At 41.6% G+C, this 21,664-nt stretch overlaps 4 protein-coding genes across 7 annotated transcripts in view; 2 read left to right on the top strand and 2 right to left on the bottom strand.

The window, feature by feature from the left end:
- EIF2AK1 (eukaryotic translation initiation factor 2 alpha kinase 1) overlaps positions 1 to 10,056 on the top strand; it is a 43,593-nt gene extending 33,537 nt beyond the window's left edge. The window contains exons 9-15 of the mRNA XM_042437524.1: positions 821 to 1,115; positions 1,615 to 1,723; positions 2,319 to 2,425; positions 7,957 to 8,077; positions 8,203 to 8,282; positions 8,803 to 9,036; positions 9,849 to 10,056. Coding sequence (XP_042293458.1) covers positions 821 to 1,115; positions 1,615 to 1,723; positions 2,319 to 2,425; positions 7,957 to 8,077; positions 8,203 to 8,282; positions 8,803 to 9,036; positions 9,849 to 9,980 — 1,078 coding nt within the window. The 3' untranslated portion in view covers positions 9,981 to 10,056. The remainder of the gene's footprint in view (positions 1 to 820; positions 1,116 to 1,614; positions 1,724 to 2,318; positions 2,426 to 7,956; positions 8,078 to 8,202; positions 8,283 to 8,802; positions 9,037 to 9,848) is intronic.
- On the bottom strand, positions 4,105 to 7,646 carry ANKRD61 (ankyrin repeat domain 61). Its single transcript, XM_042437525.1, has 3 exons — positions 6,982 to 7,646; positions 6,047 to 6,111; positions 4,105 to 5,093 (listed from the first exon to the last, which is right to left on the bottom strand). The coding sequence occupies exons 1-3, from the start codon at positions 7,021 to 7,023 to the stop codon at positions 4,187 to 4,189; spliced, it is 1,014 nt and encodes a 337-aa protein (XP_042293459.1). The 5' UTR covers positions 7,024 to 7,646; the 3' UTR covers positions 4,105 to 4,186.
- Positions 10,057 to 10,172: 116 nt separating the features above from the next.
- On the bottom strand, positions 10,173 to 15,061 carry AIMP2 (aminoacyl tRNA synthetase complex interacting multifunctional protein 2). Its single transcript, XM_042437526.1, has 4 exons — positions 14,829 to 15,061; positions 13,391 to 13,597; positions 11,843 to 12,074; positions 10,173 to 10,695 (listed from the first exon to the last, which is right to left on the bottom strand). Exons 1-4 carry the CDS (start codon positions 14,985 to 14,987, stop codon positions 10,310 to 10,312), a joined length of 984 nt encoding a protein of 327 aa, XP_042293460.1. The 5' UTR covers positions 14,988 to 15,061; the 3' UTR covers positions 10,173 to 10,309.
- Positions 15,062 to 15,445: 384 nt separating this feature from the next.
- PMS2 (PMS1 homolog 2, mismatch repair system component) overlaps positions 15,446 to 21,664 on the top strand; it is a 17,022-nt gene continuing 10,803 nt past the window's right edge. For 3 of the 4 annotated variants that reach the window (XM_042438672.1, XM_042438673.1, XM_042438671.1), the window contains exons 1-5: positions 15,451 to 15,656; positions 19,105 to 19,244; positions 20,182 to 20,268; positions 20,682 to 20,784; positions 21,135 to 21,318. In XM_042438672.1, coding sequence (XP_042294606.1) covers positions 15,586 to 15,656; positions 19,105 to 19,244; positions 20,182 to 20,268; positions 20,682 to 20,784; positions 21,135 to 21,318 — 585 coding nt within the window. In that variant the 5' untranslated portion in view covers positions 15,451 to 15,585. Of the gene's footprint in view, positions 15,657 to 19,104; positions 19,245 to 20,181; positions 20,269 to 20,681; positions 20,785 to 21,134; positions 21,319 to 21,664 lie in introns of all 4 variants that reach the window. The other variant, XM_042438674.1, reaches the window with a different exon arrangement.

The following is a 21,664-nucleotide window of genomic DNA, read 5'->3' as shown; positions in this document are numbered from 1 at the left end:
TGAACAGCTAGTTAATTTAGTAGCTAGTTGACAATGAAAGGGCAATTCACAAACAACAGTCTGTTCAAAAAAGGTGTTTCATGATTTCACACAGTTTGCAACACGGTTTAAAAGTCTGGTTTCTTCTTGAAGAGAAATGTACTCTTTTTTAGTGGCAGCAAATAGATTTTTATACACCATAATAAGTACTGAAAAAGACTGCTTCCTCCAAATGTAAGCATGTGAGTGACCTTCTTAGACAATTAGCACTTTCTTGACTAATTATAGTTCAGACAACTAGTAGCTAGCTGTCCCAATGAAATCCATTATTTCACCTTTTGTATTTTATTCCTATGACATTGTTTGAAGCAGAAGTACAAGAGCTGCAATAATCTTTACAGATGGGGCATTAAACATATTGCAACAAGGAGCACTCATACTCACTGTGCCTGCCAGCCCCTACTCTATAATATTCCATTATATTACCCTTTCTCTTCATCTCAATTGTTCCTCCAGACAGTGAGAATTTTGTGAGCTTATTCCTAATTGGACTTTAGCAGGAGTATTTATAACCCTTAAGGAACTGTTTTTTAAAGACTTTGTACTTCTGTCATTGTTTAGCCTTCTGATTCTCCTCTTTGTTCTTGGATCATGTTGCTTTGGCTGCATAAGCAATAGTACACACACTGAAATATCAAAAATAGAAGGAATTATAGAGAATTCCAGGACAGTGCTCTGTGAACTCTTGTGGAAGTTTTGGCATCAGTATTTGAGGAACGGCCTTAGCAGCTGTTTTCTCTTTGGCTCACAGTTCTTTGTATCACCCTGACATTTCTTGCAGAGATCTGTGTTCTGACAAGGATATGGAAGACAGCAGTTCCATTATCTTTGCTGATCTTAACCCTGAAGACTCTGTTGGCAGAAATTCTGAAAGAAATGGAGTGAATGCACATGCGCTAAACGAATTAGATGAAAAGAGCTGCTTAAATGACACTACAAGTTGTTCAAGACACAATGGAAATCTTCCATCAGTTGTATCCCATTGCGACCAGAATAGGAACAGCATGAGTACCAAAGAGTCTTACAGTGATGAAGAGTGCTCCCAAAAAAGGGTGTCTCTGCAGCAGCAGTGTGAGGTAAACACAGAATGTAAGCATATTTGAATCACTCTCTGGTAAGCAACACACATCAGGTTTTAAATGTGTTCTTCTTTGCTACATTTGGGAACAAAAATATTTTTGGTCACTGTCATCTTTAACTGCAGTAACAGCTAAGTGTTCATCATTTAGTCATCACTTCTATTTGCTCAAATGGCAGCTGTGTTAGGATACCCCAGAGCTCCGGAGAAGCCTTAAATGCCATGGTGCAGCTTACTGGGCTATATATTTTATATATAGGAACATGTCTAAAATATATGCCTCCTAATGGGGTCTGAATTTTGAGTTGCCTCTCTCCATCCCCACCCTAATTCCTCTGGTGCTGAAAACATGCTCCAAAGGTTTTGTCCAGCAATGCACATCAAGAGGGTTGATATGGGGCAGGGCTGTAAGCAAAATGAGTATTTGGCAGGCAGAAAGAAAATATTGGACACAGCTCTATGTTGAAAAAACTTAACATTGATAACTTTCTTTTCAGATGGAGTATCATCTAATGCTTCACATACAGATGCAGTTGTGTGAAATATCCTTGTGGGACTGGATTGATGACAGGAATAAAAGATGCTTTAAAGGAGAAGATGCTTTTAGTAAGCTTTAAACTTTTTTTAAAGGTAGCCATAATATTGAAATGTTATTTTTTGCCTTTGATGTATAATTTACATCTAAATAATCATTATTCTCTAATTAGAAGGGCTTGTGGGATTTACTTTCCTTGTACTAGAACCCTGAAATCCACCAGTGCCAGGTATAAAACACACCAACTTTATTTAAGAATGTTGACCCTAGTAATCTGTTTTGAGTATAATTTAGGATAGAGGTTGAGAAAGTCATCTTGTTTAACAGTTGTGTGTCTGAAATCCTTGCTGACCTATTGGGAATTACCTAGAGATCTATCAGATAATCTAGATTTACTTTCTGCTCACCTGCTCTAGGTGGCCAAAGAAAGTTTTCCGTATTTGCTGCGTATTAGTATGCATCTGCTTCTTTCTTTCACTTTAATTTAGATATTTCACATTTCATATACAGTAATTAGCCTCTAGTTAAATCTTTTTGTCTCTGTTTTGACTAGAAGCATGTACAGGAACAATGTAGGCTTCAACAGAATACATTTGTTAGCATAGGCAGAAGTTCTGTGTAGTTTTATATGTTAAAATACATCAAATATTTAATGTGTTTTGAAAGGTCCATATCACCACATAGACAATCAGGGGACACTAAAAATCTTCCAAGAGCTACTCGAGGGAGTGTATTATATCCACAGTATGGGAGTCATGCACCGGGACATTAAAGTAAGTAAAATATTCTTTTCAGGTGTAAGACTTTAATTCTGTCTCTATTTTTGCAAAAGGAAATCAGTACCCACATTCTACAGGTAGTCAAATAGCAAATGTGGATGACAGTTGAAGTAAGGCTTTTTATCCATGTATATAAGATTTTCTGGCTTAGATACAGGAAAGGTACAAAATATCCCCTTTTCTGCTTACATTCAAACTTTTGTAATTGCAACCCTTTCCAGGTTTTTATGTGTGCAGGTTTATGCATGCCCTTCTCCTCTTTTCTTTCTTAAAAGTAACTCTTAACTTCACCCAAGCTTTGTTTCTAGTCTATCTTACAGATGGTCTTCATCATCACTTCTGCCATAGTAAAGACTGAGAACCGCATGAGGATATACCTATATATACCTCCCAAAGTGGGTGTTATTGCCCCCCCCGTGGGTGGTGGAAATATCCATGGGGCGGTGAGGAGAAAGGGGGTGGCAGGGAGGCCTTCAGTTAAAATACTGATGCACAAAAAGAGGAATTTTTCTTTAGGACCATGATGGGAATGAAGGCTGCATGAAACCTCTCTTTTCAGAGTCCCTTAAAACTACCGCACAGCCTCATGGATTGCTTCATGTAGTGGTGTTCCCTCTTCACCTGCCAATCCAAACTTGTTCCTTTAGCCACAACTTTCTCTAGTTGTGATGATGGTGATTGAGAAACTCTTATGAGGCTTCAGCTCTGGGCATTGTTTCTGTGACCTGGAGTGGTGCCATTTTGGGACAAATTGACTGGAAAAGGAGTTAGAGCATATGGTGGCAGGAGAGAAGCAGCAGCAAAAAGGAGCTTTCACATCTAGGGTGCTGCCTAAGCCTTGGGGGCTTTGCTGGAACTTAGCTGGCAGGTTGGAGTGGCAGTGCTGCTCTTTCTTTCTGTCGTTCAACAGGCTGAAAGAACAGGTAGCAGAAGAAGCAATGCTGGGGGGGATGACTTGAAACTGTGGGGAAGTCCTGTCTCTTGGGAAGGAAAGGAAGGAGTATCCAGGGTAGATTCTTGGAAAGAGTTCCTCCCCTTGGAGTGGCTTCTGTAGTTAAATTTTCTCCCTTTCCCCATCCATACCACTCTCCAGTCCAGAAGATGTGGCCAGACACTCTGGCTACATCCCTCTCTGCCCTGGCAAAGGATTGAGAGTCCATGCTCTCCTGGGAGAAGCTTCTCCCTTTGCACCTGCTGCAAAGGCTGGTGTGAGTGAAAAGCCTCATGGTCGCTGCTTGACCAGCTGCTCAGTTGCTGCTCCTTTTGCCCCGGTCACCCTGGGAGCAGCAACTGGCAGAACGGACTTGATTTTGGTTTTAGGCCAGCATGGGTGAGAGGACTAGGATGTTGCCACTGCTGTATTTGCATATGAGAGGCTTAGGTGGAGGTGGATGTAGCTGGGGTAAGCTGGCAGCTGCACAGAGTAGGGTTGGTGGTGGCAGTGAGGGGGCAGCTCCCCCTATCCTCCTTGTCCTAGGATAGGCATCGGAGGAGCACTGGGATTGTTGTATAAGATGACAGGGAGCGGTAGCCCAAAAGGCTTTGGGAACCACTGTTCTAGACATAGAGGTCCCACTGTAGGAATGCTCTACTCCAACTTTTTATATGTAAGTAACCACTACTGAAATAATATTCAAGAGAATTAGGACTCCTTCAGAACACAAAGGCAACTCTACATTAATTTATTTTGCTAGCAACATGGAATCCCATTTCTGCTCCTCTGGTAAAATGATGTTCTAAAATGAGTATTGTACTTTAAGCAAAATAATCTTTTATTCTTGAAGCATATGAATATTCTTCATAGATGAATATGGAATTCCACAACTGGGTAGGAATGGTCTCTATCAGCGAGTATTTTGTAGTTCCTCTATATATGTTCCTGACGTTGAATTTGCAAATATCCTGTAAGGACCAGACTTTTAAAGCCTCTCTCCTGAGCATGTTTTTCAGCCGTTTACATCTGGGATGGCTAAGTGCTTTGGGGAGACGGCCCTCGCGATTAATCAGTTTCAAAGGATATGATAGGCTTAGCAGTTTCTTCAGTACATTTACCTTCCTTAAATTGCTTACTTTTTCAAAGAAAAAAAAAAGCGGAGACTCCTCCTGCTCAGTTAAAGAGTTCATGTCTGCCCCATAATTGTAAAGAAGCATAATTATATTATCTCTGCCATTTTGGCAAGCATAGTGAATAGCTTCTTGTCCTTTCGAGTCTTTCATGTGTACATTTGCTCCATTGAATAGCAGTAGCTCAACACATCTGCTAATTGCTCCTAAGATGATCCCAGCCTTCCAAGGGAAAGACCAGACTGCTATATGGAGTGGCGTTTTTTTTGTTTCCAATGTTGTGAGATTTATGTTGGCTCCACAGTGGAGTAAAATTTCAATGGCCTCTTGGTTGAGCAATTCACAAGCCAGATGGAGAGCAGTTTCGCCAAAGTGGCCTCTGCCATTTATTTCTGCCCCACACTTCAGCAAGTCTGGTATGATGTGATGACATCCAGTCAGTATAGCGCAGTGAAGAGGAGGGATGCAAGGTTTTACAGCTTTAAAAAGGTTAAAGTCATCAATTGGTTTACGGTGCATCATATCCGTTTCATTATCTTTAGTTCTTCGATATCCACTTGAAGAACATCCTTCTATTTCTTGACTGGGTATGTTTAGCCTGGTGAAGAGAAGGTTAAGAAGTGATATAATAGCCTTGATTAAATATTTGAAGGGATGCCATACTGAGGATGAAGCAAATTTGTTCTCTGCAACTCCAGAGAATAGGACCAGAAGCAATGGGTTCAAACTACAGGAAAAGAGATTCCACCTCAACATTAGGAGGAACGTCCTGAAGGTCAAGATATGGCATCTCCAAGGTTTATCTCCTTTATTAAGCACAGGTGGTTTTCTTTCATGAAATTGTTCAGTATTATCTTTTGCTATCAAAGAAGAATTACAACTCTTACTATAACATTGTCCACTACACAATAAGCTGATATTATCTCTCTTTTAGGCTGTATGTTGTGTGCGTAAGGATATGCCATGCCTTGCCCCGGTCACAGCACAAAACCTGAGGGAATGGCTATTGAGGGCTAATTTCCCTTGGTTACAGGGGGCTGTTCATACTTGTACCAAAGGCCCTGATGGACTTTTGAGACCACAAGGCAAGTCCAAAATCTTGAGTGGTAACACTCCAATGCATATATTAGATGGCTTTTATGCAGCCCTCACTCCATCCTCAGAGCCGAGAACCATAAGAAGATGCTGGGAAGCCCCTTACCTCTAAGCTGTAGGTCGGGCCATCATCATTGATAGTGCTGGGTTCCTGCTCAGGCCCATTCTTGAGCAGAGAGCTCCTTGGCTCTTTTGCTTCTCTCCTTGTTATTGCTACCTCTGCCTCCTTTCTTCCTCTCAACAAATTAGTACATAGTGATGAAAGAAAGCAATAGCTGCTGCCATGTGTTTCTATGGCCTGATGCATAGGGCAAGAAGACTGGGGCTGAACCCCCTTGTGGAGAAAGGACTCCATTGGCCACTGTCCTCACTTAGAGGCCTTGAGACGTCTTTGATTCTCCCACCCCACCTGAATTTCCAGGCCACATTTAGTGGTGATAAATGGTACAGTCTTACCTCTGTTCAAAATCTTTGTTCAGTGCTGTGTTTTTTGTCCATCTTCTATTTGGTTCCTTTGACAACTTTGTTTTCCCCGTTCATTCCAGGGAGGAAAAAAAGGATTGAAAATCGTATTAGATAACAAATGTAGGTCTGAAGATCCTTGCTCAACAGTTTTTCATACATATTTGTAGTACTGTGCTATTTTTATTAGGCCACTTTCCTAGCTCAAGTCCTTAAGCTAAACTGTAGCTATGGTACAATTAATTTTGTTCTATATGTAGTTGAGTTATTTCAAAGCTTTTATGCTTTTGTGGACTCAGGTCTATCCTGCTAAAATATTTTAACACTTGCAGTGCTTTGTTTTTGAGATGCGTTATTACAGTATTTCATAAACATTTTGGCCAGCTTTATAAGAAGTGTGTAAAAATATTCCTAAACCATATTTTATATTAAATACCATATAGGCCAGTGCTATATAAGAGAAGAAGTTCCCAGTAGTACAATATGTCCTTAATTCAATGGAAGCTTCTCTAGGATTACAGTCTTGGGAGTGTAAATCAAATTTATACAATAGAGTTTACTTGAAAGTAGCTATCTGTAGGATTAAATGAACAAATATCTTTATTTTTGTATTTGGCCAGATATGGGCAAAATGTGTCTGCAGATGCCTTTCCCATGCTGAAAAAATTGGTCAACATGTGTATTTTTTGAAGACAGTGCGTGATGGAGATGAAAATTTGCCCACATGTATTAGACGTTTGTGTCAAAATGCAGCTGCTTCTAAGTATACAGAGATATGTTTTCAAAGCATTTAGAATGATTTACTGATAAAGAAATAATAAAGAAATAATAAGTTGGTAGACTAAATGTGGGTGCACTAAGTTTTGAAGCTTGGACATACAGTATAATTGGTCATTATGGCTTCATATATATATATATTTGTCTGTTACCTTGTTGTCCCTCCTGAAGGAGCCTCTGAGCAGATTACCCATTTGAGGAGAGAAGCTGTGTAACTGAATTCTTGTGTGAGGAAAAAGCAAAGATCTAGAATTCTGTGCTTGAACCACCAGTTCTTTGTGATGATGCAGACTCTGGTTCTAGAACAAACGCAAATAGTGATAAGGATTGTGGGACTCCAAATGCTGGGCTGGGATTCTCATCATCTCATACCATCAGCTATGTTTTCCATGGCTGATGGGAATTGCCGTCCAGCCTCTGGAGGGTCACACATTTTCTCCCCCAAACTAGATGATTAAATGGCTCTCCAGACTTGGCAGAGATGACGTATTATTTTAGGGTACAACTATGCCAGGATCATAGGTTCTCCTGCCATGTTTGTTGGTTATCTATTATGTATGTGCTTTGTAATGCTGAATGATGGGTTATACTACACAAGCGGTGATGCTGGATGGAGAGAATGTTTCTCTTTCTTGAAGCAAGCAAATGAACAGCTGTGAAGTGGAGAAATATGTGTATTGAACTGTAGAAGGTCCAAAGTCCCGCAGGGAATGCTTTTTTATGGACATGGAAGGAGGAGCAGTTCTGGGAAGAATGTTTTGGTTGATAGATGAATACAGTGCCTGCACCCAAATATGTTTGGATTGCTTTGTGCTTTTATTACACCATGTAAGCATTTTAATCAGTCCTGACAATATCACTTTCCTGCAAACAACTTTGGTTTTCTGAGTAAAGGTTTCTGATTTCCCTGAGACTTGTGACAACCTGAGTAGAGACTGAGTAATCTCTATATCATTTTCTCCCATTTGTGGCTCAGGTTTGATTTTTTGCAGCCAACGTGAATCTGAAGACAGGTGGAAAGGCCTTAATAAAACAGTATTTTAGCTGGGAAATTCTAAGTTCCTTGTTTTAAAAAATCCTGTTTATCTGGAAACAAATAACCAGAGCTCCTTCTCTTGTTGTTCCAGCCCAGAAATATCTTTCTGCATGGATCTGACTACCATGTGAAAATAGGGGACTTTGGCCTGGCCTGTAGAGATATTATACAAGAAGATACAATCCACTTGCTAAGTGCAAAGAAGATAACAGGTAATGACACAGAAGAGTTTGGTTTTGATTGTCACTGTGCTGTTTCAGATTATACTGTCTTCAGGTTACTACTTTTCTTAATGTAATGTTCATATTGTCTTTTTGTTCTTTGTTTGCATCCATAGAACTAATACATACCTCTGGAGTTGGTACTTGCTTGTATGCTTCACCTGAACAACTACAAGGTTCCCACTATGATTTTAAGGTACAACACCCCAAATCTAGGTTGATTTTCCCCTTAAAGTGATCTCTATTGTGATCATTCTGTTTTTATTTATCTTTGACTTATTTGCCTGTACAATGACAGTGAAGATTTGGGCTTCCATTTGGCTTTTAGTGTTGTGTAGTGTTTTGTCACATAGATTTTATTGAGATTTCCCCTTATGAGTAGTTAATATTTGTATTGCAAATGACTACTAGCACCTGGCAGGCAGAGTATATAAATGTAAATACTGTAAATAAGTTGGGGTATGCTGTTTGAAAAGCAAGCCACACTGTTTTGAAATGGCTTTAAGTATATCTGGTATCTTACTTTGGGTTTTGCCCATGAAAGAGTTGTAGAATTTCCTGTAAAGAGATTGTCTTGAAATGCTTAAGGTATCCTGCCAGATCTTGCAAAGCTGCTATGGTTGACCACATCTTCTCTTGGCTTTTATACTGTTTGATATTAATAATCTAATACTGTTTTATATTAATACTGAACTTTTTTCCTTTCCTACCTCTAGTCAGATATGTACAGCTTGGGTGTAATCCTGTTTGAACTCTTCCAGCCGTTTGGAACAGAAATGGAAAGAACCAAAGTTTTGACTGGCTTAAGGAATAGCACTCTTCCCCACTCTTTCAGTAGAAAATGGCCAATACAGACAAAGTATGTTAAGCTGCTAACCAGTCTCAAATCTTCAAGCAGACCAACTGCTGCCCAACTTCTTGAAAGTGAACTCTTCCATAACACAGCAAATGTACGTCTTTATAGTATCTATAACTAGAGGTACTGCTGTTCAAGCCAGGTGGTCTATATACTCATGTTCAGTTTACACAGTCTTGTAGAAAGGTGCTGTGAGCCATAGCTTTGCTGTCTGCCATTGTCTAAAATAGCTTCTAACTCTCTCCTTCATGTCTTTCTTTTGAATAGTGAACTGAAATTCCTTGTATTATACCATCTCACATTTTATATACAGTTAAGGAGGGATCTGCAAGTGTCTTGGAGGCTTGAAATAAAGAGCTGCGGGAAAGCCTATATAAATCTGGCAGTCAGTTGCAAATATAAAATTAGAAAAATGCATGCCTATTAGCAAGGCAAGAAATAGTGAGGCAAAAGTGCATCCTGACATGATTTTACCAAAGGAAAGTTTCCTTTCTTCCTCCTCCTCTTTATTTGTCCATCCTGAGTAATATGAGATTGTGTAGAAGTGGTAAATTTTTAGTTTCTTTCTGCACGCACCAATTCTTTAATATCAGGTATTCAGATGAATATTGAGACAAACCAGGCAGCTACAGAAAGGGAAAGTCAGGATAGTAAAAGAGAATTAGAGGCATAATCTTTATGTGTCTGGACTTTGGTAACTAGCCATTATTTTGAATATACTACTACCATTCTATAAAAGTGCCTTTGGAGGCATTAAATGCAATTTAACTGAAAACTTCTACCATAATTCTAGGAGGTTTAACTTCTGTGGAGAAAGTGGGTAATTTTTACCATTTCTGATGTTCTGCTATTAAGTTATGATGGCATTTATGATTTAAATGTAATCATTGTATACTTCATTTTTAGGTTATTTGCTGTCTTCAGCAGAAGGTAATCCAGCAAGAAGAAGAAATCAAGTTGCTTAAAGAAAGAGTTAAGCTACTTCTACAAGAGAAAGAGGAAGGACACAGAATTGAGGAACTTGGCTCTCCTGTTTAAGCCAGACAGAAATATTTGTGTTGTGTTTATGTATGATGTTCTCATTTTTTAATATAAAAACTCATTATTTTCTGCATATGTGATTTGTCTGAGTGAGAAAAGAGGAAGACAGAGGTGTCATTTCATATGAAATGAGTAAGTCCCAAGGTCTATGGATTGCAAATACTAATTCTGAAAGGACATCCACAAAAGGCAATTCTGATTAATTTATTAGCATAAGACATTTGACACTTAATGTCTTGAAACTTCAGTCACACAGAAGGCATTATGTTCCAGCCACAATAAAATGTAGAAAATATTCAAACTGCCTCCCTTTCTACTGAATAACTTTACTTTAGCAACTTGAGAGCAGCATTAAAAGGTGCCAAATTTTCACAAGATTTCAGCCATTTTTGCACATTGGGCGGAACAGCATTTGTGCTCCCAGTTGTCTGAAGTGCACACCAGGCCACAATATCAGCTACTGTTAGTTCGTTTCCCACCAGCCAGGATGTCTTGCCAAGGGCTGCGTTCATGGATCGTAAAACGGCTGCCTTTTCTTTATTGCTCCCTTCTTGCAGTTGGAAGATGGCTGTGTCGACCCAGCTGTCTATCAGAGTTGCTGTAACCGCGTTATGCTTCTGACCAAGTAAGGAGAACAAGAACCTAGCAATGTTTCCTTCTCCTTCAATGGGACACATGGTTTGAATGCTGAACTTCATTTGGGGTTTTGACACTGAAATGATAATCACAGCATTAGATAAGAGGAAACACTTTAAAGGAGCAGATGGGTTGTATTTAAGTATACATTCTAGGCATGTTTCCAAAATACTAGGTAGGTTTTATTAGTTTTAGTTACAAATCAAAATTCTACTTATGGTATTGTTTGTGCAATTGAGAATTATGCAGCCCTACAGATGTTTCAGGGCTGCAGTTCCCATGAGCTACACTGCCTAGGACTGATAGGAGTTGGCATCCAACATTTCAAGGGCTACATGATTTCCATTCCTGATGTAAAAGCTAAACAGTAAGTCTAGTCCTTTCAGCAGTTGGAAAGTATCCCCAAAAGGAGGTGAATGGGAAGTTGTACGCAGAGGCTCACTTCTGCCATAATCCTAGTGAGGCATTATATCTATTAAAATACTTACATCTTATTCTTTGTCACAAGATGTACAGATACAATAATAATAATATTTATTTGTATCCCACCTCTTCCTGTTTTGGATTGAGGTGGGTACAAATCACTTTAAAACAATAAGAGTATATTAAACCATTTAGCAATTAAAGTAATTTACACAATATGAATGTTTCCAAATTACTGCATTTCTACATCTGCCTTTTGAAAGCAGTGAATCTACAGGGACAACAAATACTCTCATGTTGTAGACAGATGGTTGCAAAGTCCTTGCTGAGATCCACATTCAGTACCACCCATTTCGGGCATGATATAAAAGATGCATCAGGCAGACCAAAACATTGTTTTCATTAATTGTATTCCTAGCTGAGGAGTCGGTATGGGGCACTGGTCTGAGTGTAGGATTAGGACTCTGAAGAATGGGGTTTGAGTCCCTACTTGGCTATGGAAACTCGCTGGGTGACATTGGGCAAGTCACACACTCTCAGCCCCCCAAAATGCCATGATAGCCTCACCTTAGGGCCACCATAAATTGACTTGAAGGTATACAACAATTCCTAGCCAGGGCCTGATCTATCTATCTTTGAGCACACATCTGTCATTTTAGGCCTACCATTCAAGTTTACAAGTCAGATAAATACTGAGAAGTTGAATGCAGAGGTTTAAGCAATTACTTATTGTAGTAGTAGCAACAGCAGATCCTTCTGCTTGTTACTAGATGTCTCCTTTCCCCCAACGTGTCACTTACCATCTTTCCAAATTAGTGTAAAGCCCAATTGGTATTCATGCCGCGACTGCTTCTTCGTCTGTTCACCAAAGCATTTCAGGAGGTTTTCTGGGACACTCTTCACAGATGAGTGTGTATGAACAGCTGACAGTATCTTGTAACTCTCACACAGCAAGCTGTGAAGTACTAACAAGGACAGTGGAGGATGCGATGGGTTGGCATTGATCACAACATCCTTCAAAGCACCATAGTCCTGCAGCAAAATAAGTGAGCATTATTAAGTTGTTCAAGTAACCCTCATAACTTTAGGACTTTTCCAAGACATCAGTGTATCCATACTTAACACCATATATTTCGCCTCTCAGAAAAACAGTGTACAGTAATTACAGATGTAGAAAGATCTTTGCTAGGGGCAAAACACATGAGTTCATCATAGACTGTTCATATGCTTTCTTCTCCAACCTCTCAAATGAAATGCAGAATAGAGACATGTACAGCCACAGGAATACATTGTATATGGGTGACTTTTGCATCCCTACTATGAGTGTATTGGTTGAGAACCAGAACCCCAAAAGATTTGGGACCCTTAAAAGACTTAGTGTGCATTGCCACACCATTTGGCCATGCATGGGTAAAGGAGAATGACTGCCCTGCAACACAAATTCTGCCTTGGATCCAATTTAATTATACTTAAGTCAACACACTGACATTGATGGAACTCAATTTAATCTACAATGGTAGAATTCAAAGATATAGCTGGGTTAGTCTGTAGAATCAGTATATATAGAGAGATCTTGTAGCACCTTTGAGACTCTCTGAGAGAAAAGCCGGCAGCATGAACTTCCCTAGACTTCAGTCTACTCCCAAAAAACAAAAGAACTACAAAGGTAGATTGGGAAAGAGAAATAGCAGAATTGGAGTTAATCCACAAATTACAGTCCCCCAGCAATGGATTGAACAAAGGTAATGGCTTCCTAGCACACAACACACATTTCAGCACTATCTGGGCGTCCTACACTCATTTATTTGTTTCATCACAGGCCAGTTCCATTGCCATGCTGGATTTTCCACTTCATTTCCATGCACAAGGGATTCTGAATTCAAATTAACCTTCTCAAACGCCCAGGGCATACATAGGTCTGTCCTTGGCTTACCACTCCACTAAATGCATCTGAGGAAGCATGAAAGCTCATGCTGCAACTTCTTTCTTCCAGAGTCTCAAAGGTGCTGCACAATCTCTCTACATTCTCCATTTAATCTAGTGTATGTGCCATTGATGTAATTCATTCATTCATTATCCCTACATCTTGATTCAATTCAATTCATGACATTTATTATTGGATTTTTCAAACTTAAAACAGTAATATACCAAGTGGCAATATCCTACAAAGGGGCAGCAGAACACCTGCTGTTAAAAATGTGTTGCTTAGTTGTGGAAAAATTGAATCATTTGAAGTTTGGCCAGAAAGCCAAAGCCACTTTGTTTCAGAGAGAAGCCTCTATCTTTGCTGGCTAATCCACTCTCCAGACAGGAAATGCTCTCTCAAAACAAGGTTAATCTGGACTTGCCTTTCCAAGTAAGTTATCTAGGTCTGCAGCATTGGCAGCCAAAGGAAGGTGTTCATCTGCCTGGATGATGTTTGTAGCGTCGAAGTCTGCATCCGGCGTCTGGATCATCTTTGAGAGACCATCCACAGCAGCCTTCAATTCATATAAACGCTTCAGGATCTCCTCCTGGCGAGATTCAAGGGCCTGAAGCGATGGATCAATTTCATCCTAAATGAAGATTATATTGTCATTCATGCAGCCATTTTAGCATTCTCTACAAACAAAATCAGCTCTCAATGCAAACGTCAGCCGCCGTACGCCATAAACGCACCTGGGATTGCTGCCAATACGTGCCAGTTAAAGACAGGCCAATCAGGTTGTAATTAAGGCACTAAATCTTCACAACCAGAAGGAAAACCTCAGCTCTAGGTTTCACCTTTTACTCAAAGAGATGCTTTCTCTCCTGTTCATGTTGTTCTCTGTCCATCCTTCAGTCTGACGCCAGACTATGGAGTTCTGAGAGCTGTAGTTTTGTGAGACACTTAACCTTCTTTGTCAGAGAGCTCTGGTGCTACAACAAACTACAATTCCCAGAACCCCATAGCATTGAGCCAGAGCAGTCAAAGCCATCTCAAACTGCACTGTGGATGCAGCCATATTTTATATACATAGAACCATAGAGTTGGAAGAGACCCCAAGGACCATCCAGCCCAAGTCCATTCTTCTGCCATGCATCCCATTGACAGAGGGCCATCCAGCCTTTCTTTAAAGACCTCCAAAGAAGGAGACTCCAATGCTCTCCAAGGAAATGTGTGCCACTCTCAAAGAGCTCTTACTGTCAGGAAGCTCCTCCATATTCTGGCCACACACACACACACATATATGTCTCTATATACTTGTATATGCATATACACATATACATATTTATATACATATATACATATTTATATACATATATACATATATATATATATATATATATATATGTACATACACACATATATATATATATATATACACACACACACTTACACCTTTTTATACACACACATACATATCTATATACTTATATATGCATATAAATTATATACATATACATATATATACTTATTTATATATCTATATATCTACACACATGTATATATCTCTTTTATATACATACACACATATAGACACACACACATATATATATGGATAACTGTATACTAACTATACATGTGTGTGTGTGTATAAATAGTGATATATATATAGCGATACATATGTGTGTGTGTGTATATATACTGTATATATATATATATATACACACGTGTGTGAGACACAGCCGCCTATTTGACACCGCAAAGCGCTCCAGAAAGGCAGGGAAAGGCCAGGCCTCGGAGGGAGGCGCCTGAGCGGAAGGCGGACGTGGCCTCTGCTCCGGAGGAGAGGGTCCCTGGGGCTCTCCATCAGGGGCTCCTACCTGGCCGTTCCTCGTCGGAGAGGAGGCTTCCTCGGAGGCGTCGTGGATGTTGCGCATACGGTACATGCAGCTGGGCCTGTGCTGGGCCTGGACCTCCGCCGCCGCCGCTTCCGCGCCAGGACCGCCGTGGAAGGGCCTCACCTTGTACATGGGAGACATCCTCCTTCTCCTCCGCCTCAGGAGGACTGGAGCCACTGAGCCCAGCACGAGGAGGAGGCCCCGCCGCCCCCTTCTCCCTCTCGCTGGCCCTCCCCTATAGGACGACCCGCCTGTCTGTTTTCCTGCCCTCTTCTCTCATTGGCCCGACTCGGCGCGTTCCTTCTTCCGATTGGTTGCCTCTTGACGGAAAAGGCGGGGCTTTCTCTGCCCTCGTCGTCGTCGTGACGTAGGGGGAAGCTGACGCAAGCGTCGGAACATATAGAGTTATGAAAAACTTAGAGTGATCCACAAAGCTCTAAGGCGACGCTGCGGCTCGCAGAGTCTATACGCGGAGACTCGAACGGGGCTCCAACCCACGCGCTCCTTTCATTGGTGGGCCAGAGGAGCCAATAGGAACACCGCGTTTCAAAAGCGCCAGCGGTGATTGGAGGGAAAGTGTTTTATGCAAATAGACAGTGGGCGGGGCTTCGGGGCTGCTGCTGCTGAGAGGCTGCAGAATAGAGGCTCCGTTGGTTCTGCAGAGATGGCCAGGAAGGACCTTAGCTCTGGCTGCTTGCCTCATTTGCATGTCATTTGCATATTTAATTTGAATGCTTAAATGAAAAGAACAAAGGGAGAAAGAGCCAGAAGCCAGTCTCCTGCTGCAGCCAAGATGGAGACCCCTCCCAGGTAACTCCTCTCCTTGGTCTCTAGGTCTCTGAAGGCTGCCTCTGTTGACCTGACTTGGAAAAAAGTAACTTCTTAGTAACGAGTAACTTCCAGCTAGTAACTTGGTATGTTCTTGGGCCCCTGCTTTGCTACAGGATGCTGGGCTACAGAGTCACAGGAGAGACCAGGTGTCCTCACCCCAAAGGAGGACAAGGCATGGCAAAATGTAGGACATCCAAGGGGAAAATGTGGGCAGGGTGACTAGTGTCCTCCTTTTCCAGGACACGTCCTCCATCCCAGCCTTGGGTCCAAAATGTCCTCCATTTTGAGCATGATGGCTCAGAAGCATGAAATAACATTTCCATGAGTGTTTTTATTTAATAATAATAATAATAATAATAATAAAAACTTATTTGTGTTTCCCTGCCTCTCCCAATGGATCGAAGCGGGGCTACGGACTAATAGAATCAATACATATGACACTCTTATAAAAACATAACAATATTATATCAATGATATTACATCAATATCCTTCAGATAACAGTACAAACCCCATCAGCCGTCCAGCATCCAGGGGCAAGGCAGAATATTGTTGTCAGCAGGGATATAGGTCTGGAGGATGGTGTTTCCAATAAGTTCTTCCTGGTTGTTCCAAGAGTGTGGGGTGGATCATATGGGGAGATGCGGTCCCTCAAGTAACTCTGGCCCAAGCCATGTAGGGCTTTATAGGTGATAACCAACACCTTGTATTGCGCTCGGAAGCGAATGGGCAGCCAGTGAAGATCTTTTAAGATAGGTGTTCTGTGGTCAAACCTGGACGCACCGGTGACCACTCTGGCTGCCATATTTTGTACTATCTGAAGCTTCCGGGTTTGGTACAAGGGTAGCCCCATGTAGAGCGCATTACATAAAATCCAAGCGAGAGGTTACCAGAGCATGTACCACCGTTTCAAGGTCCCTTTGGCCCAGGTAGGGTCACAGTTGGCATATCAACCAAAGTTGATAGCAAGCACTTCTGGCTGTTGCATCTATTTGAGATGTCAATTGCAGGGATGAGTCCAGAAGTACTCCTAAACTGTGAACTTCGTCCTTCAGGGGAAGTGTGACCCCATCCAGGACAGGTGGATAAATTTCCTTCCCTGGGCCTGGGGAACCTATCATCAGTACTTCCGTTTTCTCTGGATTCAGTCTGAGTTTGTTTTCCCTCATCCAGCCCATTACCAACTCGAGGCAGGCATTCAGAGGAGAGATGCCATCCTTAGTCACTGCATCAGATAGAGAAGCATATTTGGGTGTCATCAGCATACTGATAACACCGTGCCCCGTGTCTCCGGATGATCTCTCCCAGCGGCTTCATGTGAATGTTAAACAAAGTGGGGGACAAAATAGCTACCTGAGGGACCCCAGATGTCAGTCCCCTCTTAGAGGAAGCAAGTGTCCCCCAACTGCACCATCTGGAATCTGCCAGAGAGGTAGGAACGGAGCCACTGGAGCGCAGTGCCCCTGATGCCCAACTCTCTCAGGCGTTCCAGAAGGATACCATGGTCAATGGTATCAAAAGCCGCTGAGATGTCCAAAAGCACCAACAGGGTCACACTTCCCCTGTCAATGCCCAGATGGAGATCATCGACTAAGGCGACCATGGCAGTCTCAACTCCATAACCCGCTCTAAAGCCAATTTGAAATGGGTCCAGATAATCGGTTTCATCCAAAACTGCTTGGAGTTGGAAGGCAACCGCTCTCTCAATCACCTTACCTAAGAATGGCAACAAGGAGACCGGTCTATAATTATTTCTCACCAGGGGGTCCAGGGAGGGTTTCTTGAGCAAAGGTTTAACTATTGCTAATTTCAAATTAGATGGAAATTTACCCTCCCTGAAGGATGCATTAATTATGAGTTGTAATAATGATGTTACTGCATTGTCACCCTGGGCGGTCAGCCAAGAAGGACAGGGATCCAGAGAGCACGTTGTCTTCCTAACACTTCCAAGGAGCTTGTCCACTTCATCAGTATGTACAAACTCAAAGGGATCCAGTTTAATAGAGTCCACGGAAGCTCTGGACACCTCTTCTATTGTTTCTGATGAAGCGCCAGCGTCGAGATCTGCCCTTATCCGAGAGATTTTATCTGCGAAGAAGTTGTTAAAACCGTCACAGCAGGCCTTAGTTGGTTCTAAAATAGGGTTCAGATTGGGAGGAAGCTGAGTCATCTCCCTCACAACCCTGAACAGCTCTGCTGGACATGACTCTGCAGACACAATACGTGCAGCATAGAACAAGTTCTTTGCTGCACTTATTGCCACTCCATAAGATTTCAAAAGAGCCTGATGGAGTGTCTTGTCGGATAAGTGCTGGTGTCTCCACCAGCTGCACTCTAGTCGTTGCGCGGCCTGCTTCGTTTCCCGAAGAGCTTCTGTATACCAGGGTATGCAAACCTCTGCCCACGGATTATCCCAATCCGTACTAAAGACGACATCAAGCGTGTTGCCTGCGCAATGCGTCGGACCCGAGACTAATTGGGACATGCCCATGGCCATCATGGAAGTCATGAACTCCCGAGCCGCACCAGTCAGATCTTGTGAGCCGGCCTCGAAAGGGATGTTGAGGTCCCCCAGTGCAAGAAGTCTGGGAGACTCCAGCACCAGCTCCGAGACAGCTGTGTCAGCTCAGTTAGGGAGTCTGTTAGACCAACAGCATCCCCAGACTGTCCCTAGCCTTTAGGGTCAGGTAGATACACTCGATTAAGTCAGTTTTCCGAATGGGGTTCCTAGTCAAGGTAAGGGTGTTTTTGTGGACTATGGCAACCCCTCACCCCACCCGCATGCCCTGGTCTGCTCCTTAACGGTGTACCCAGCTGGGAGAGCCTGTGCCCACACTGCATTGCTCTCAGCCCCCAGCCAGGTCTCAGTAATGCAAACCAGGTCAGGTTTTTTTCTCATCCAGAAGGTCTTGAATAATGTGGGCTTTGTTCCTGATAGACCTGGCGTTGCATAGGAGCAGAGACAGGGCCTGTGGTACGGTTGGATTGACCCTCGGTTCTTTTAGGTTAGCAGGATGGATGGAAGGCAGGATAGGTATTAAGCATCGATCCTGCCTTCCCTTATGTTGCAATTCCACCCTCCTACAGCTATATCTAATTAATATATAATTAATATAGCTATCTTAGTAATGTCCTACATTTTTCTTTGAATGTCCTACTAGAGTGATGGTGATTATTGCTATTATTATTATTACTAGGTTGTTGTTGTTGGGTGCCTTGAAGTTTCTGATACTTGTTCTCAGGTACTTTTATTCTTTTGTGAATAAGATGAATGTAAATTCGGTGCCTTCCAGCAAGAGTTAAATGCAAATCAATACAGTACTTACTTACATCCTTTTAAGCCTGAGTTGCAACTCCTGTTTGCGTCTCAGTGCCATTTGGGTCCCATGCTAAGGCTGGAAACCCAACTGTTTTTCCTTTGACCAAAAGGGCCCAGTCTGCTAAAGCCATCAAGCCAATAGACCATAAGTCGGTCCACCAGATCTGTTCGGGGCAAGTAGTGCTGAGTCTATGCACCGCAGTGAAAGAGCTGGTCGAAAACAGCATAGATGCCGGCGCTACTACTATCGGTAAGCATGGCACTGGTTTGGGGGATCTGGATTGTGGGCATCTTTTAAGAGCCAATATTGCATTTTCTTTTAAATCCTGAGGCTCAATGTCAGAGTTTTTGGGGTGAGAGAGAATCCCTGCCATTTTAGAATTGTAATGATCACAAATTGGAAACTTACCAGAAGTAATATATAGTCTGGAGAGCAATCTTGACCTAAGGAGTTTATCACACGGGACGAATCCCATTCATAAACTAAGTTTAAACTGAAAATGTTATTTTTCAGATGTCATTTGGGGTTAACCAGAACAGAAAGCGGGGAAAAAACAGCATTTGCAGCATGTTTTTCAGACGACGTTTGCGCAAAAGAGAAATAATGCGAAAATAAGCGAAATGCAAAGTCATCAAAACCAGCTCCTTTTTACTTTTGCTAAATTCCAAAAATACAAAGGAGCTCTCCATTCGGATTATTTTCGCGTTATTTCTCTTTCACTTCAACACATCTAACAAACAACACCCGGATTTTAAAATCCCGTTTCTGCATGGGATTTGACCAATAAACTCCTAAGATTGTTTTATGCCACACATTGTAAAGGGTTAGACACTCTCCAGCAGTTTTCGGACTGCGTCTCCCAGTATTCTTCACTGTTGTCTATAGTGTCCACGGCTTCTGGGAGTCGAAGTCTGAAAACATCTAAAGCCTGTTTTAAAGCCAAATAAGTGGCTTGGCAAGTATTGTTGGAACTCAGGCCCTATACAGACAGACCAAAATAAAGCTGCTTCTGGTCACTTTGGAGATATGCTGTTTAAATAATGCATGCGTTCTAAGAGTCCGGAAGCTGTGCTAAAGCTGCAAAGCCTTTATCCACAGTGGGAATGTCAGCCGAACATGTAAAAGTGCTTTGTAACTTTTGGTTCATGAAACGCTTTGACTAACAAATATTGTTTCTGTTTTGTAGAAGTTAAGCTTAAAGATTATGGAGCAGACCTCATTGAAGTTTCTGATAATGGATGTGGTGTAGAAGAAGAAAACTTTGCCGGCTTAAGTAAGCTCCATTCAAAGATTTCAATCTGCAAATCAGATCATTTTGGCAAAATGAAAGGGAGGGTTGCCAGACGCAGCAGGACTATATCAGCCAACTTTGGAATAAGTAATGCATGATGTTGCGATCCGAAGAAAGGGATGCAGTAAAACCATTGACCCTAAGGCCAAATATAGGAGTGAGAGACTAGATATTGCTAGTATGCAACTCCTATCAGTTGGAGGCAGCAAAGCCAATAATATACATTGATGGCAGCTGTAGTTTAACAACAGTCTGAAAACACACTCTTCTATTCCTTGTTTAAAATTATATAATGCAGCACCTTTGAGATGCTGATTGTTTGCTAATGATTAGTTTCTTCTGTGTGATATCATAAATATATATGTTTTAATTTGTTCATTTGAAACCCCCTCCAGCTCTTAAACATCATACATCTAAGATACAGGATTTCTCTGATCTTACGCATGTTGAAACGTTTGGCTTTCGAGGGGAAGCTCTGAGTTCCTTGTGTGCTTTAAGGTAAGATGCTTCTTCTCCATAAAGGCAAAGCAACAGCTAAAGCATTTTTAGCCTCATGTAGAGAGATCTTGTAGCACCTTTGAGACTAGTTGAAAGAAAGAAGTTGGCAGCATGAGCTTTCATAGACTTCAGTCTATTTCCTCAGACGATTTTGGATCTTCCTCAGATGCTTTATAACTATGAGATTTATTAGAACTTCTGGAGCAGAATGAGAGGCCAACTTAAAAAGACAAGAAAAGCAGATATCACTGTTTTAAAACAGATACAGCTGTTTTATGTATCTATATATTTCTTTTCTTAACCTGTTAGCATTTATTTAGTAAGAACAAAAGTGCCTGTTCTTCTTGCAGCGACGTTTCCATTTTCACCTGTCACAAGTCAGCAAAGGTTGGGACGCGGCTGGTGTTTGATCACAATGGGACAATTGCCCTGAGAGTCCCTTATCCCCGGCAACAAGGGACAACAGTCATTGTGCAGCAGTTGTTCCATACGTTGCCAGTGCGGCACAAAGAATTTCAGCGCAACATTAAAAAGGTAGGAATAGTTGAATGACGGATCTTGGATTTCAAGAGTGCCAAGACTAATGTTTTTAAAACTGCAAAGGAAGCCTTCTGAAGGCCTTTGTTGGGACAAGATGAAGCTTTCTTTAGATCGAAGGACAACTGAAACAAACCTTTAATCAGGTTTTTAAAATCCTGAGGTAAGAGAGTCCATGTATCTGGTGTCAAATTGTGACAGATTGTGCCTCAGTGCTGCGTTCTCTGAAAGCTTGCTATCAATATATTGGTAATCATTAATTGTACATCTGCTGTGATAAGATATAGATAGATAGATAGATAGATAGATAGATAGATAGATAGATAGATAGATAGATAGATAG

The sequence above is a fragment of the Sceloporus undulatus genome, chromosome 8 (assembly GCF_019175285.1).
Source record: "Sceloporus undulatus isolate JIND9_A2432 ecotype Alabama chromosome 8, SceUnd_v1.1, whole genome shotgun sequence".
NCBI lineage: Eukaryota > Metazoa > Chordata > Lepidosauria > Squamata > Phrynosomatidae > Sceloporus > Sceloporus undulatus.
Note: the sequence above shows the minus strand (reverse complement) of the source record. Positions and strands in the feature narration are given on the sequence as shown.